The sequence below is a fragment of the Rhinolophus sinicus genome, linkage group LG11 (assembly GCF_036562045.2).
Source record: "Rhinolophus sinicus isolate RSC01 linkage group LG11, ASM3656204v1, whole genome shotgun sequence".
Lineage (NCBI taxonomy): Eukaryota > Metazoa > Chordata > Mammalia > Chiroptera > Rhinolophidae > Rhinolophus > Rhinolophus sinicus.
In genome coordinates, this window is record NC_133760.1 from 12307485 (window position 1) to 12323137 (window position 15653).

General features: G+C 56.3%; 3 protein-coding genes across 5 annotated transcripts; 2 read left to right on the plus strand and 1 right to left on the minus strand.

The window, feature by feature from the left end:
- Window positions 1–172: 172 nt before the first annotated feature.
- MRPS12 (mitochondrial ribosomal protein S12) lies at window positions 173–3283 on the minus strand. Of its 3 annotated transcripts, none has more exons than XM_019751405.2 (3): window positions 2903–3042; window positions 2602–2669; window positions 173–868 (listed from the first exon to the last, which is right to left on the minus strand). In XM_019751405.2, exons 2-3 carry the CDS (start codon window positions 2648–2650, stop codon window positions 498–500), a joined length of 420 nt encoding a protein of 139 aa, XP_019606964.1. In that variant the 5' UTR covers window positions 2651–2669; window positions 2903–3042; the 3' UTR covers window positions 173–497. The 3 variants fall into 3 exon arrangements, with proteins under 3 accessions (XP_019606964.1, XP_074170463.1, XP_074170461.1); XM_074314362.1 differs by lacking the exon at window positions 2903–3042 and adding an exon at window positions 3151–3283 and having other exon boundaries at window positions 361–868; XM_074314360.1 differs by lacking the exons at window positions 2602–2669; window positions 2903–3042 and adding an exon at window positions 2413–2594 and having other exon boundaries at window positions 361–868.
- Window positions 3192–11609, plus strand: SARS2 (seryl-tRNA synthetase 2, mitochondrial). Its single transcript, XM_019751398.2, has 16 exons — window positions 3192–3467; window positions 4517–4612; window positions 6105–6134; window positions 6734–6874; window positions 6957–7011; window positions 7600–7663; window positions 7902–8007; window positions 8716–8763; window positions 9009–9117; window positions 9430–9475; window positions 9559–9646; window positions 9731–9840; window positions 10589–10682; window positions 10776–10868; window positions 10974–11039; window positions 11129–11609. Exons 1-16 carry the CDS (start codon window positions 3192–3194, stop codon window positions 11270–11272), a joined length of 1566 nt encoding a protein of 521 aa, XP_019606957.2. The 3' UTR covers window positions 11273–11609.
- A 1548-nt stretch (window positions 11610–13157) lies between these two features.
- CCER2 (coiled-coil glutamate rich protein 2) lies at window positions 13158–15596 on the plus strand. The gene is made up of 5 exons (XM_019751404.2): window positions 13158–13362; window positions 13620–13660; window positions 13808–13895; window positions 14134–14630; window positions 15248–15596. Exons 1-5 carry the CDS (start codon window positions 13290–13292, stop codon window positions 15335–15337), a joined length of 789 nt encoding a protein of 262 aa, XP_019606963.2. The 5' UTR covers window positions 13158–13289; the 3' UTR covers window positions 15338–15596.
- The last annotated feature ends 57 nt before the right edge of the window (window positions 15597–15653 follow it).

Here is a 15653-nt window from a genome sequence, read left to right on the forward strand (position 1 = left end):
CTGGGTTTCAGTGCTGCCACCCGACTCCAAAGCTTAGAAGAGGAGCTACCTGAATGTGCTTTGCAGAGAGTGTCTAATCTAATCTTCACCAAATCCAACAAAGGGGATGCTGTGAATGAAGGAGGAAACAGAGGCCCAGAGGGGACGTCAGCTGCCAAAACCAGGCAAGGTGTACACATCACAACCACAGCGTCTGTATGTTTATTACAACCCCTTCCCATCAGATGGCAGTACAGTGGATTGTCCCAGCAGAAGAGGCCTCTTGCACCAACATGCTAAATGCGCACGCTAAGGGTATTGGCAGAGGGGCGCCTTTTTCTAAGTCACACCCAGAACCCCTATGGGCTATTGGTGGTCCTGATGGAAGAGGCGGAACCAGGATTTCAACCAGGACCAGCGACTTCTAGAGCTGGCCTAGCTTCCCAAGGATACTGCAGGAACCCAGAGTGGAAGGTCCTTGTTCCACGTGAACCCCCAGCAAGCTGTGCCCCTGAAGATCACTTCTTCTTCTGCACGTGGCCACAGTCGTACTTGCCACGCACAACCTTGAGCTTGACGCCGGGCAGGTCCTGGGTGCGGCCGCCCTGCACAAGCACAATATGGTGCTCCTGCAGGCTGTGGCCCTCTCCGGGGATAAAGCAGACGGCCTCGCGGCCGGTGCTGAGCCGCACACGGCAGCACTTGCGGTTGGCTGAGTTGGGCTTCTTGGGTTTGCGGATGAACGTGCGCAGAACCACGCCCTTTAGCTGCGGCCGGCCTGCTGTGGGACCCAGGGTTGGAGGCGGCCGCTTCGGAAGCCCCCGGCGGTGCATCTGGTTCAGGGTGGCCATGGGGCGAGTGGCCCAGAGCTGGGGGGCCAGGGATAGGCCTGGAGAGATACAACCGGGAGGGTGGAAGGGAGTTATTATCCCATCAAACAGATAACAGTATTAGTGACTCAATTCTGGTGTTCTAGGCATGGTTCCAAGCATTGTATTTACAAGAATATGTTTGTTTATATCTAGGGGTACTCACAGACAATAGTAATAACAATTAACATCTATTGAACAACCACATGCCAGGTTCTATTTTAAGCATTTTACATGAATTAACTCATTTTATTCTGCAAGCAAAATGTTAATTTTAATGCTGTTTAAACAGAATAAAAGCAAACAGGCTCACACTGTGTAGCGTACTATTCTATGCATCAGACCTACATTAATTCATGTCATCCCCACAGCAACCCTATGGGATATTCCAGGGAGGTATCACTCCCCCTCCTCCTGTCACCCCCACCCCCACTCCCATAAGTAGATCCTGTCAGCTGAAGTTTCAAATGGACCCTTTCTCCCTCCTCCGCGCACCCACTTTAGTCTGTCCACTCTCTTCTTCTGTGTCCTTTTCCTCCCAGGTCTCCCTACTCCCACTGTCTGCTCCAACCCACAGCCAGAGGGACCCTTTGGGTACCTGGGTCAGATCACATCCCTCCCCTCTCAGAGCCCTTCTGTGGCGCCATCTTACTTAGGATAAGAGCCAAAGTTCTGTCCCACAAGATCTGCCCCCCCCCCCCCCCGTTACTTCCCTGATTTCATCTTCCCACTCACCCTCCTACAGCCGGTGTCCCTAGACAGACGAACAGAAAGGAGACCAGTGTGGCTGCACTACAGTAAGAGAAAAGGCAGGTGGGGGGAATATATTTCCAAGGCAGACCCACAGGATTTGCTCATGGATAGGACGTAGAATATCAGAAGATTCAAAGATTACTGGGTTCACTTCAACAAACATTCATTGAGCACCTACTGTGTCTTGGCCCCCAGTAATGGAGACACACGACTTTTCGCAGCTCTCAGCCCAAGGCTTTGAGGTCCACCCTTTCTATCACTAGCACAGATGACTTTTCACACCACACTTCACACTCCCCTCCAATCCAGGGCAGATCCTGGCCCTACTGTTCATTTCCATGCGTCCTTATGTCTCAAGTTACAGAATCCTCAAAGGGAATGAGACATTTCTAGAAGTCTCTTCCTAGTGGTGTGCCCGTGAGCAAGACTCCGCCTCTCGCTGTCTCCCATAATCACGTCTCACTCAAGCTACCCAGATTCCCCAGGCAGGGTACAGGGCTGCCTTGCCCAGCCTTGTGATCCTTGGTGAGCGGCAAACAGAAGGTGCTTAATAAAGTTTTGCAGAGTGAATAAGTGAATGAAATACCTGACAAAGGGCATGGCCCATGAGAAGCATTTAATGTTTGTTAAAGGAATAAGTTCATAAATAAAGCGTCCCTTTCACTACCTGACACATAGAAGACTCTTGAAAAATAATCAGCTGAATGAATGACTTAAATGCCTTGCGTGGATGTCTCACCTACGGGATGTATTTAGTAAGCACAGTATTTGCTGAAGAAATAAATAAGTGACTCAAACTTCTGGTACTCACCTGACAAATAATAGCCCTCAATGCAACTACTTCTCACATCTTGCTTTTGCAGCCCGAGCTCCGCCAAAACCCATCGTGTATGCATCCCTGATTTAAAACCCTGATTCCCCTGGGACCGCAGCAGACACAAGTCCCAGAAGAGATAACCTTCATCCAGCTTCGTCTCTGAAGTCCAAGGCCCCCACTTACCATAACTTAGGGACGTGTTCAGGCTACGGAGAAGGCCAGACCAGGACATCCTGCCGCCTGCAGCGTCCCTGTGTTAGGGGACAAGAGACTCAGAAAGGAGAGAAAAGTGGCCGTAGTAGGGCAAGGATCCAAATTCTCCTTTCTCGATCTCGGGGCCTCAGGTTAAATCTAAGGAATTTCATCTGATGCCTCGCTCTAAGTAGGGTCTCGGGGCCCCAACCGCCCCCTCCCGTACAATGGAGAAAAGGAGAAACTGAGGAGAGGGCGAGGGAGGTTTGGATGACCCCAGAACTCCATCTACCTCACCGACCCCACCAGGGTCTGCAGACACGCTGAATCCAGCTAATAACCACTTCCGGGGCTAAGCTTGACAGGGATTGGCTGGTTCTGCCACTCGCGTACATCAAAAGGGCGGGGCACAGGCGGCCATTGGGCTATGACAGAGTCAATCTCGGTCAACTTTTGTCATTGAACCGGTTTTTGAGATACGAGAGGTGCTCTCCCCTCTCAGGGTCTGAACGGCTCGTCCTGCTTTGCAATTGGACTAACCGCGGAGTGGGCGGAACGAAGGGTGCGTGGCTCCTTGTCCCATGTCCAAGATGGCTGCGTCCATAGGGCGGCGTTTGTGGCCCTTGGTGGCCTCCCGGGGGCTCCGGCCCCGCGGTAGCTGTGTCTGCAACCAGAGCCCAAGGAGAAGTTTCGCTACGGAGAGACGAGACCGGAACCTCCTGTACGAGCACGCGCGCGAGGGCTACAGCACGCTCCCTGAGCTGGACATGGAGCTGCTATGTGCGTGCCCGGAAGAGGCCGCGCGCACCCTAGAGATCCGCAAGGGGGAGCTGCGGCCAGACGACCTGCCAGCGATCGTGAGTGCGCTTGCGCGGGCCAGCCGCCGTGAGGCCGAAGCGCTTTATCTATTGGCTGCGCGCTTTACCTATTGGCTTCCCGCTTTACGGACGAAGTAGGCTTGCAAGATAGTCTCCTGCTGGGGGCGAACTTATTGCGGGAATTCTAGTTCCTTCCGAAGTGTACCCAGCGTGTTTTGTGCTTGGCCCCCACGGATGTGCCAGTTACTACGGAGTGCTAAGGCTCTACTATCTAGACACCCAATTATGCGCCTATTCATTAAAGCGTGCTGAGTACTTTGCGCTGGGAATTTTGTGCCAATGTTCTCTGCGCTTTGACCTCATCCCAGGCTTATCCTAAGGCCAAATCCAAAGAAAAATAGGGGACAGGGATGTGTATTAGACAGGGATGGAGGTGGTTCTTGCCTTTGGAGAGTGAGAAGTAGCTTCCTTCCAGCTTTACTGACAGAGAAACTGAGGCACAGTCGAGGAGGGACCCAGCCAGGCACTGGGTCCCTTCGGGTTTCCAGCCTTGGGGCGGTAGGACAGTGTCTGTACCGTTTTGTCAAAGGGAAACTGCAACCAGAGAGGACAAGGAGGGTTGCCCAGGGATCTGAGCTCACAGAGGGCCTCCACGGCAGTAGTTGTGCCCAAGAGATGAGAGCTGGGTGCCGGTCTCTTGTTGGAGAGTGCAGGGTTAGCTGCTGTGGCAGTCCCTAGGATAGTGGCTGTTTCACTCTCACATGGGAGTCCAGAGGTACGTGCTGGCGGGGGCCTCAGCTCCATGTCCCTCAGCACGCAGGTTCTTTCATCTCCATGCTCTGTGTCCCTTAGGATGTTGTCCTGTTCAGCTCTCCTCAGGATCTATCATATAGTCCAAGGGACTTAGAAAGAAGCTTCAGGAAGTCCTAGTACTGAGGGGAAGGAGAGAAGAATGGCTACTGGGGGACAGTGAGGGCTCTCTGTCTCACCGCACAGCTGGTCCAGGTGGCCTGTGCGGGAAGTCTCCAGTCTGAAGGGGCAGAGGACAGTAGCCACTTTACATCTTTCCCTGCTGTGTCCACCCCCAGATCGCGACATGGCAGGAGCTGAGGCAGCTGCGGGAGCAGATACGGAGCCTGGAGGAGGAGAAGGGGGCTGTGGCTGAGGCAGTGCGGGCCCTGCTGGTGAGCATGGGGGTCCTAGGTGGGTGGGGAGCGGCAGCAGGATGGCTCTGGCTACTTTTAATGGGAAACCCAATTTAAGGAACTTGAAGGATGTGGACACCATTACCTCACATAGCAAGCCATCCAGGGCCAAGTGTCCCTGGGGTTGATGAATTAGTGCCTCCCCCAGCACCCCCAACCCAGGTTCTTTCCCTCTCTCTCCACCTGCAACTTCACTGTGGTGATTTGACCTCAGCTTCCCCTCTCACAGTTCCAAGATGGCTGCCGTAGCATGGCGTCTCTTTGCATGACTCTGCCAGAGGCAGAAAACGAGACTTCTTTGGCTTGAGTGCCCATTCCAAGAGCAGGGAGACCTTCCCTGAAGCATCCATCAGAGTCCCCTCATGTCTCATGGGCCCAGACACCCCAGTCAGCAGCAAGAGGCAGCCTGGGCTAGGCCCACATTCCCTGAACTACAGGCTTCCCAGAAGGGCAAACTGAGTCAAGGGTCTATGGGAAAGGAAGACGAAGGGCAAGTGAGCTTGGGTTAGACAACCAACAGCATCTGCCACAAAGGGCTAAAAAATAATCATAAAAATAATAAAAGACATTTGTACGTATAGCAGTCACAGTGTGCCAGGCACTGTTCTAGGTGCTTCCCTTATTCTCAATCCTTACAACAACTCTGTGAGACCAGGACAGCAAATCCAATTTTACAGCTGAGGAAATCAAGGCCACGAGGTTAAAACGTACCCGACTCTCACAGCCAGGAAATGGGAAAGGCAAGATTTGCGTCCAGGCATTGGGGCTGCTTTTCACCTCAAAGGCCTCTCACAATGCTGGTTACATCTCCCAGGGACCTACGGTGTGTGCCAGGCCCAGGCAGCGCAAAATCAACACAGTTGATCTCAGTTCACGTTCAGTGAGTGCAAGTGCCTCTTCTCAAGGAAGCTATGTAACAGCCTGCTGGGGAGACCCCGTTATCATCTCATGTCACACATGGGGATACTGAGGCTCAGAGAGGGGAAGAGATTTGCCCGAAGGCACACAGCTGGTCAGCACCCAGCATTCAGAGCCGGGTTTGTCTAATTCCCTCTGTTGCTCAGGGTTGTAGAAAGCTCTGCCTGTCAAAGGCCTTGGTTGCAGACATCCAAATACACGCCCCCTGACTGCCTTTCCAAGACTCACTTTTCTCATCTGTGAAACAGGGCTCACACTGATGCCTACCTCATGGAGTGGGGTTATGAAGAAATAGGATCGTGGGACAGCCCTGTGCACAGAGCCAGGCAGGAGGCAACGTGCAAAACGGGGTTGCAGGTGGGATTATTATGTTATCTTTGCCTCCTTCAAGCTTTACTGACAGAAACAGGCACAGTCGAGGAGGGACCCAGCCAGGCACTGGCAGAGCAAGGAATTCAGACCCCCTGGCCATTTGACCTTTTCCCCTCTTTTCCCCTCCTTCCCACCCCCGACTTCACCAGCCTAATCACCCTGTCTGTCTCTTTTCTACCAGGTGAACCAGGACAACAGTCAAGTGAAGCAGGTACAACAGGGAGCCGATGTCCTGTCCCCTGTGGGGTGGGCAGCAGATACCATAGCAGTCACGATTCCTCCATTGTGACAGTGACAGTCACGATTCCTCCATTGTATCTGACAGCTCAGACAGGATTAAGGAGAAAAAAAAAAACAGGCTCTACTGATTCATGAAACTCAAAATTGTCAGGTCCAGGTGGATCCAGGTCCTGGTTCCATATTTGGCTCTGCTTCCCTTTTATTTCCAGACTAGCTTTCTCCCATGGGGGATGGGAGGCAGAGTCAGGTGCAAAGAGGACCACTTCCCTGATAGCTCCAGCCACAGTTCTGGGGCTGATTCTCATGAGTTCGGCTGGGGTCATGTGCCTGTCTTTGACCAATCACTGACTGAGGCAATGACATGTTCCAGTAATCCAGGCCTGGGTCATGTCCCCATGGACATGCCATGTGTAAGCGGGGGTTCCCAAAAGGAAATTCAGGATGTTGAGCCAAAAGAAGAGGCAACAGATGTCTACCGCAGAGGTTCTGCCGGCAAGGCCAGGTCAGATTGGTTGAGGAAACCCCCACACACAATCTGTCCTGGGCTGACCCTGCTTGTTCTGCCCCCAGGACCCCCAGTATCAGAGTCTGCGGGCACAGGGCCGGGAGATCCGGAAGCGGCTCATGCTCTTGTACCCCAGAGAGACCCAGCTCGAGGAGCAGTTCTACCTGTGGGCACTGAGGCTGCCCAACCGGACCCACCCAGATGTGGTAAGTGCCATGCTGGGCACTGGGATAGGCCAGGTGCTTGCCTAGTGCCACCTCCCCGGTGACGCCTGCTGTCTCCCTGCAGCCTGTTGGTGACGAGAGCCAGGCCCGAGTGCTCCATGTGGTCGGAGACAAGCCAGGTGGGCCACACTCACGCCCTGGGACCCCAGGCTGGGGGCAGGGTGTCCTGAGGTCTGGGACTATGCTGGTACCTGTCGAACCCCAGGTGCGGTGGGAGGTGGCTCCATCTTCCTGCCTCAGTTGGCCTCTGGCTGTCTCTGCGGGGCAGTTCTTAGTTTCTGTTCTCTCCCCTCACCTCAACGGTCCTTCTCACCCCATCTCCTCTGTGTGTATATGTCTGTCTGTCTCTCTCTCTCTGGCCCCCTTGTTTTAGCCAGTCTCATGGGCTTTTTCTCCATGGCTGTCTGTATCTTCCTCTCTGATTCTCTCTCTCTTCTCTTTAGTGTTCCCTTTTCTTTCCCTGTCTCTCCCTCTCCTTTTCTGCCTCTGCCTTCCCATCTCTTTCTCTTTCTTTCTCTCTGTGTGTCTCTTCTCTTTCTCCTCTCCCTCAGTCCCTTTTCCCTCCCTCTGTCTTCCTCTCTCTCCTTTTCTCTTTCCTTTCTCTGCCTTCCTGCCTCTACTTCCCATTGTCTAATCCTTTTTCTCTCTGTCCCTGTTCCCTGTCTTTCTCTCCCCCTCTTACCCCTTTGCTTTTCATCCACATCCAGCTTTCTCTTTCCAACCCCGGGGCCACCTGGAAATTGCCGAGACACTCGACATCATCCGTCAGAAGTGAGCCCCCCCTCCCAGCCCCTCCCGTCCAGCCCCCCTCTCCCCAGCAGCTGGCTGCCGGCTCTGCCTGCCCCTGCTCAGCATGGCATGTGGAACTGTCAGGACCACGCCCGGCATGAATGTTTGATGTCGTCCCCTGCCTGGCAGCTGGGCCTCTACCCTGGGGTGCTTGAGTCCCTCTCTTCCCCCATTGGCCCTGGTCCACATGCCCCCACCTGTCTGTCCATCTGTCTCCCAGGCGCCTGTCCCATGTGTCTGGCCACCGCTCCTATTATCTGCGCGGGCCTGGGGCCCTCCTGCAGCATGGCCTGGTCAACTTCACACTCAACAAGCTCATCCACCGGGTATGAGCCAGGATGGGAGGGCTGCCTGGATGGGGTGGCATTGAAGCTGAGCTCAGAAAGCTCAAGGAAGAGAGGAGGAAGTGTGACCTCTGTTCCAGTCACTGTTTTCAGAGCTTTACGTATATGATTGACACATTAATTCGTATGTCAACTTTATGAAGTGGATGCTAGTGTTATCTCCACTTTAGAGACGGAGAAAGTGAGGTGTGGAAAGTGGAGTAAATAGTCTCAAGGCTAGAGCCTACACTTGCAACCACTGCGCCTCACTGCCTGCCTGCAGTGTAAAGGGAATGTTGGGGAAACACGCAGGGCTTAATGCAGCGTTGGCCAATGGGGCGTTGGCCATGGTGAGGGACTTGGACATTTCCCAAGGGATATTTCCTGGGAAGCCACGGGAGGCTTTAAACAGGGGAGGGACATGGCCAGATCTTTGCTAGCGAACTACACTTCCAGCTGTCCTGTGTGATACGATCTGAGTGAGGAAACAATGAAGCCCCAGAAGAAGGCCCCAGTGACAGACACCAGGGCCGGGGGCCAGCTCAAAGCCTACTGCTCAGACCTTCCTCGATTTCCTTTGTAGTGGAATGGATTCTGGAGTGATAAGGGGGTGCCATGGGCTGACCCTGCCGTGCCCCTTCTTCAGGCCTGAGTTTGGGGTCTGGTGGGGGTCCTGGCTGCGGCCCTCACTCCTTTCCCTTCCCCTCACAGGGCTTCACCCCCATGACGGTGCCAGACCTTCTCCGAGGAGCTGTGTTTGTAAGTGAAGACGCTGCCCCCCATACCCAGCGGTGTGTCAGGCCCCTTTCTGAGGGCCCTAGGCAGGGAGACCAGCCTGTCTTCCCTGAGGAAATAGCCATGGGGCTGGCTTGAGGGGGTCAGGCCATAACAGGAAGGCCAGGGTGATTCCAGATGCTTCCAGGGAAGGAGCAGGGGTTGTGACTGCAAAATGGAGGAGGCCAAGGTTACCTGTCCCCGGACCTGTGGCTTGGCCTCCTTTCCAGGAAGGCTGTGGGATGACACCAAATGCCAACCCATCACAAATTTACAACATCGACCCCTCCCGCTTTGAAGACCTCAACCTGGCCGGGACAGCAGAGGTGGGCCTTGCAGGTGAGCATCTGCCTGGGGAAAAAGGAGGCTCAGGATACCTCCAGTGTCCTCAGAACAGGAGGGGATTGTAGGGGGACAACCAGGAACATCCTGGAGGGTGGCAGCTGCCTGCTCAGGATATCTCAGCAACCTCAGGGCCAACATGTACAGTTGTGCAGGTTGTTTACTGCACAATAGTACAGTGAGGATCCCGCCAAATGCTCTGACATGAGATTGTGTCTGCCAGAGGGGATACCTTGTCTAATTCTCATAAAGGTTTCTTATGATGGAGGGTAGCCCTGATTGACCCATCCTGTCCCCTTCTCCTCCCAGGCTACTTCATGGACCACTCTGTGGCCTTCAGGGACCTGCCAATCAGGTGATGCCCAGTTCCTGTAAACCTTGTTCCCACCTGTGACATTCCCTCTGCCCTTCCTGACCCCACCTCCCCTGCTCCCCCAGGATGGTTTGTTCCAGTACCTGCTACCGGGCAGAAACAGACACAGGGAAGGAGCCGTGGGGGCTGTATCGAGTGCACCACTTCACCAAGGTTGGCATAGCTGGGACTTTGCGGGGGGGAGTCACCCCAACAACCCAGGGCCTCCTGACTCCTGTGCCTCCTGCCCTGCGCCAGGTAGAGATGTTTGGAGTGACAGGCCCTGGGCTAGAGCAGAGCTCACAGCTGCTGGAGGAGTTCCTGTCCCTTCAGATGGAGATCTTGACAGAGCTGGGCTTGCACTTCCGGTGCGGAGCAGGGAGGCTGAGGTGGAGGGTGAGGGTGGGAGAAGAGGTCGGAGCTGGCTAGGTGCACCCCCATTTTGAAAATCCCCCCACTTCTCTCCCTGCCTCCTTTTCCCTATATTAGGATTACACCTAGGCTATCTGTCTGCCTGTCAATCTCTCAGATCTTGCATAGGATTATGGGGTTGTAACCACAGCAGAAGCAGCACGGGGCCCTCCAGGGTCAAGACACAGGCCCCTTCCCTTCTGTTGCCCCCCATCCCAAGGGAGCCACCTCATCAGCATGATCCAAGATGGCTTCTCACCACCCCGTGGGAAGGGCGGGAGGCCAGACCCCTTTCTTTAAAGGGGTGACCCAGATGTTGCAAGCCTACTTCCCCTCTCACAGTCAGTCACACGTAGCTTTCAAAAGGTGCTGAGAAAGGTGGACTTCTTTCTGGGTGACCCATTACAAAAATCTGGGTGTGCCATTATTGTAGACGGTGGGAATGGCCATGGTGAGCAGCCTGGAAATGCGGGCACATTCCCTTTCTCCTCCCCTGCCTCGTCTCCCATCAACTCCTTTTCTGCCTCCTCCTCCTGTACCAGCTCCATCACCACGCCCCGCCTCGAGGAGGTGTCCCTTTGCCACCATCTCCTTTTTTACTTCCATTGCCCACGTTTCTAACTATCTTCTCTTCCACCATCTCCATTGTTCCTCTCTCCTCCTCTCACCCGCTGACCTTCACCTTGTCCTTCACCGTGGCTGCAGGGTCCTGGACATGCCCACCCAGGAACTGGGCCTCCCTGCCTACCGGAAGTTTGACATTGAGGCCTGGATGCCAGGCCGTGGCCGCTTTGGTGAGGTGAGCCCCTGCCCCAGGGGAGACGCAGGGAGGAAAAAGGGTGACAGCGCTCCCCACGGTGGTCCTCTCAGCCCACCCCCTGCCCTCACCCAGGTCACTAGTGCTTCCAACTGCACGGACTTCCAGAGCCGTCGCCTGCACATCATGTTCCAGACGGAGGCCGGGGAGCTGCAGTTTGCCCACACGGTGAGCGCCCACGCACCGTGCCTCCACTCGCTACACCCGCACGCCTCAGCCCCTCCCCAGGGCCAGCCAGGCCTGGGCCTCGGTCTGAGCATGTGTCTCTCTCAGGTGAATGCCACAGCCTGTGCTGTCCCCCGCCTCCTCATCGCCCTCCTGGAGAGCAATCAGCAAAAGGTGAGGGGGTCAAAGGAGCACCCCACAGAGACATAGGGTGGAGGGCTGGCGCAGCAGCAGCAGCGTCCTGAGGCCTGCTCTGTCCCCAGGACGGCTCGGTCCTCGTGCCCCCTGCCCTGCAGCCCTACCTCGGCACTGATCGGATCACGGCCCCCACCCACGTGCCTCTCCAGTACATCGGCCCCAACCAGCCCCGGAAGCCCAGGCTCCCCGGCCAGACTGCCTCGAGCTGATGACTCGTCCTCATCGATCACCAGGGTTGTCACTGCTTCCTGGAGCTTAGGGAACCCTGGACCTCTGGGGCCTGTTGTCCTAAGCCTGTCCTGACATCCGCATTCCTCATGTCGGCTCCACGCCTGGGCCTCTGGACTCCAGGGTCCCCCTGTCCTTCCTTACTTCCCCAGAATCAGTCAGTGACCCTGTTGTCACTGGGGGTCCCAAGCTGCACTGGGAAGCAGGACATCTGGGGACTTGAAGGCTCTAGGGACAGGGGAAGGACAGAGGCCTCCGTGCCTCCTTCCTGCCTCCCTCAGTGCTTACCAGGAATTCCCAATAAATGGTCAGAACAAAGGCCTTTGTGGATCCGTGAGCATGGGAGATGGCCCTGGCTGGCTACTTGCGGGGGAGGGGGAATGGGCAGTTGCTCAGAGGTACTAAATCATCAAAGGGACCGTGGCTGCAAGTGTCCAGCAGCCCCCAGAGCTCATGGAGGGTAGCTTGCAGGCCACTAGAGGAACTGAGAGGATGTCAAGGCCTCTCCCCTTTGAGACAGTGGCACCTCGTGCTGACCCGTTTCATCCTCACCCCTCCGTCCCCAGCTCCAGGTAGGGGGCCAGTAGGCAGCACAAACTCAGTGAAGCGCAAACTCGCTCTTCTCCTAGGTGCGCCCGTCTCAGTACATACAGCCATTTCCCCAGCTCTCAGGCCACAGCCCTGCAGCTGATCCTTGAGTCCTCACGTCCACTCCACCAGCAGACCCTGGCAGCTCACCTTCAGGATATTTCCAGAACCTGCCCTTGCTCTCTCATCCCTGGCCACTGTTGTCTCCCATTTGGAGAGTCACACCGCCTCTTCATTGTCTCCCTGCTCCCTGTACCCCACACAGCCTGAGGGACCCGACATCAGGGCACGTTCCCCTACTCAGAGCCCTCCCGTGGCTCCATCTCACTTGGGAAAGGACTGTTGTCCACAAGGTCCCACACATCTGCCTCTGTCTTCCTCTTCAACTCACCCCTTCTCTGTCATGCTCTGGCCACCCCCAACCTGCCTTGCTGTTCGAACTTTGCAAACTTAGACCTTTGCACTTGCCCATCCCCTCCCTGGCCCCTCCTCCCCTAGGTTTTGTGTGATTGCCTCCATTTTATCACTCAGGCCTTTGCCCAAGTGTCACCTCCTCAGGACTTTCCTGGCCAAAGCAACACCTCCATCACTCAGGAGTTACACCTGCACGCATGGAATACACCACTCTCCTGTCTTATGTAACATCTGTTTATTGTCTGTCTCCACCTTCTCAAATGTCTGCTCCAAGAGGGCATGGCAGTATGCCAGTTCCTTCACTGCTGTAGCCCCAGGGTCTAGAAGTGGGCTGAGCATATAGTAGGTGCTCAATAAAAATTACTGGGCTAAAGGTGCTTGGGTCTGTGCAGTTCCAGTGCCCAGTACTGCCTAAGTTAGCTTACACATGTGTTAATTTACTTAATCCTCATCTTCAGTCCTCGCCTGTGGGTAGTTTGTTACCGACCCTGTTTCACAAATGAAGAAACAGGTCTCAGGTTAAGCAATTGCCCCAGGACTGCAGGGCTGGTAGCCGGCGGAGCTGGGAGTCAGGCGGAATTCAGCCACAATCACTGAGGAAGCGGGCTGAGACCCACTTTCCAGATGAGGAAACTGGGGCCAAGGGAGGGCTGGAGTTGTCTTGAGCTCAGTCTGGACGTAGCTGCTGTTGGATTCGAACCCAAGTCCGCCTCCTAGTGAGGCCTTAAGCTCGTCAGAATTTGTTTCTCTGGGGAAACCTCTTCCCATGCTGGTGTTCAGGTGCCAGACGCGGGAGGGGAGCAGTGCAGGGTGTTGGTCCCCATGAATAATTGAGGGTCTCAGGCAGGTCGGCGCCCCACAGCTGTTGCCCAGCCGCGGGCAGCGAGGGGGCGGTGGTGACGTCACTTCCTCCCTTGCGGGGCCACAGGCGCGGGTTATAAGGAGCTGCCGCCCTGACCCGCACAGCGCTGAGGACACTGGTCCCGACGCGCCATCATGCAGCGCCGCAGGCCCTCCGTGCTGCTGTTGCTGCCGCTGTCACCACTGCTGGCACTGCTGCTGGGGTCGGGTGAGTGCCAGAAATCGGGGAGGGGGCACTTCGGTGGCCAGTGGGGAGAGCAGAAACTCGGGTGACTGGGGGCTGGGACGGTGCGGCCAGCTGCGTGGGATTAGAGACTTCATGGGCCGAGCTTACAGGTGGGGACGGTGCAACTGGCAGGTGGGCTGGGGTGAGTAGTGTGGGTACCGGGACACCTTTGGAGCTGGGATCAGCACCGGGGACAGCGCCGAGGGTCCGGAGCCAGCTCCCATCTCCTTCCTCCGCAGCCACCGCTGCTCCCTTGGCGCAGAGACCCTCCAAGGAAGAGGTAGGAGTGTGGACCCCTTACCCTGCCTCATCTCCCTGGGGCCCTGGTCCTCCCCGCCCAACCTCCTCCAGATCATCTCCCCTCCAACTGCTCTCCTTACTGCCCTCTGCCCTGCCCTCAACCTCCCCTCTGCCCCTCCACCCCCAGCTGACCCGCTGTCTGGCAGAGGTGGTCACAGAAGTGCTGACGCTGGGCCAGGTCCAGCGAGGGCCCTGCACGGCTCTCCTCCACAAAGGTAAGGAGGGCGCAGGCCTCAGCTCCGCTGGGAGCCCCCACGCCACCCCGGCTTCTGCCCAGCATGTCCAGTCTGGTCCCCAACCCACCCTTGGGGCTCCCTACAGAGGTAAAGGAAGGGGACACCTGGCCCTCCTCTCCCAGTTCCAGGCAGTCCCCCTGTGGGACCTCGGGTGGGCCCCAGAACTCCTCAAGGTTTCCCAACTGGCTGCACAGAGCATCCTTTCTCTTTCCACCAGAGATGTGTGAGACAGAGCCCTACGGCTGTGTGTCTGCCGAGGTTGGGGATTTCAAGAAGCGGGGTGCTGGGAAGACGAAGTCCAGCCAGGAGGTGAGGGATGAGGAAGAGGAGGCCGAGGAGAGGACCCACAAGTCCGAGGTGCGGGAACAGGCCATCCACGAGCAGCTCCACAGCCGGCTCCACCAGGAGGAGGACCAGGAGGAAGAGGAAAAGAAGAAGAGGGGGCCCATGGAGACCTTCGAGGCCTTGTGGAAGCAGCGTCTAGAGGGTGGAGGGGGTCCCCAGAAGCGGGTGGCAGAGCAGGCCAGTGACGAGGAGACAGCCCAGTTCGAGGCCGAGGAGAAGGGCGTGCAGGTGCTGGGTGGGGGCCACAGCCTGTGGCAGGGGGCCGAGAGCGGGGAAAGAGAGAGGCAGGACTCACTGCACGGCCACCACCTCCACCAGCCAGAAACTGCGCCCAAGCAGGAGGAGAAGGAAGAGGCTTCGGACAGGGAGGTGAGTGGGGGAGGCCATGGGAGTGGGGTGGACCAAACATCAGTGGAGTTACTACCAAACAGCTACCGGTATTGGGCCGTAAACAGCAAGATCCAGCACGAATGGGTGACGGGGACCAGGACTAGGTAGCATCAGCCAGGCCAGCCTCTCCTTGGCCAGGATGGCTTCCAGTTTGAGATGACAGTGACCTTTCAGTGCACAGCAGTGTCTGAGGTAGCCACCAGTGCTAGTCTCTCACAAGCAAATTGGCCACGTGAACAGTGGCTGCTGTGCATGGTTCACTGGGCTACAGAGAGACTCCACTGCTGGGTCATGGAAAGTAAGATGTCTCCATGATTGGTGGCAGTCACCAAAATGGCCATCACCTCATACATGCGTCATGGCATCCAAGTAGGGCACCTTTGCTAGTCCTGGGTTGGCTGCTGTTGGCTACGGCAGTCACCACAGACCGTACCACTAGTCATGTTGGCCAACTCTTCCAGGACTCTTGCAGCCACTGTGGTCACCATCGCAGCCCACAATGACTGCTGGCTTCCATTGTGTGAGCTGGCATGGCCACATTCATGGGCCACCACTGAGGTGGTCTGACCTCACCACCCCATTTCTGATCCCACCAGGAGCAGGATGTGGAGCGGCTGGAGCACATGAGAGACGAGCTGAAGAAGGCGACTGAGATGCTTGGGGAAGAGCTCCGGAGGGAGGGCTGACCCCTGACCTCATGGCCTCCTCCTTCCGGACACACTCTGTGGCTTAGGACTGTTGACTCCCAAAGCCCCCACCTCACCTGGCATCCCCCTCCGCTCCCCAACCTGCAGGAGTGGGGAGAAGGGTGTGCCTTGGAACCAGGCCTGAGGAGCCGATTCTGCACTGGGTAGAAGGGCTGGGCTCTGACTGACTCAGGAAGCACCCCACCACCCCCGTGACCCACTCCAACCCTTCCAAGTGAATAAAGCACAAAGAAAACCACCAAGGCTTACTGTGTAGCACTCAGTTGTGGAGGGACGGCGCCAGGAGTGAACTCGG

What these genes read in the sequence shown, in the direction of transcription:
- MRPS12 (XM_074314360.1), bottom strand. Translation starts at nt 2,497, where the DNA reads ATGCATACACGATGGGTTTTGGCGGAGCTCGGGCTGCAAAAGCAAGAT. An exon ending in TGAGGGCTATTATTTGTCAG is followed by an intron (nt 869 to 2,412) that starts GTGAGTACCAGA and finishes GTATCTCTCCAG; the next exon opens with GCCTATCCCTGGCCCCCCAG.
- SARS2 (XM_019751398.2), top strand. Translation starts at nt 3,192, where the DNA reads ATGTCCAAGATGGCTGCGTCCATAGGGCGGCGTTTGTGGCCCTTGGTG. An exon ending in AGCAGAGGTGGGCCTTGCAG is followed by an intron (nt 9,118 to 9,429) that starts GTGAGCATCTGC and finishes TTCTCCTCCCAG; the next exon opens with GCTACTTCATGGACCACTCT. An exon ending in TTCAGGGACCTGCCAATCAG is followed by an intron (nt 9,476 to 9,558) that starts GTGATGCCCAGT and finishes CTGCTCCCCCAG; the next exon opens with GATGGTTTGTTCCAGTACCT.
- CCER2 (XM_019751404.2), top strand. Translation starts at nt 13,290, where the DNA reads ATGCAGCGCCGCAGGCCCTCCGTGCTGCTGTTGCTGCCGCTGTCACCA. An exon ending in GGCACTGCTGCTGGGGTCGG is followed by an intron (nt 13,363 to 13,619) that starts GTGAGTGCCAGA and finishes CTTCCTCCGCAG; the next exon opens with CCACCGCTGCTCCCTTGGCG. An exon ending in CACGGCTCTCCTCCACAAAG is followed by an intron (nt 13,896 to 14,133) that starts GTAAGGAGGGCG and finishes TCTTTCCACCAG; the next exon opens with AGATGTGTGAGACAGAGCCC.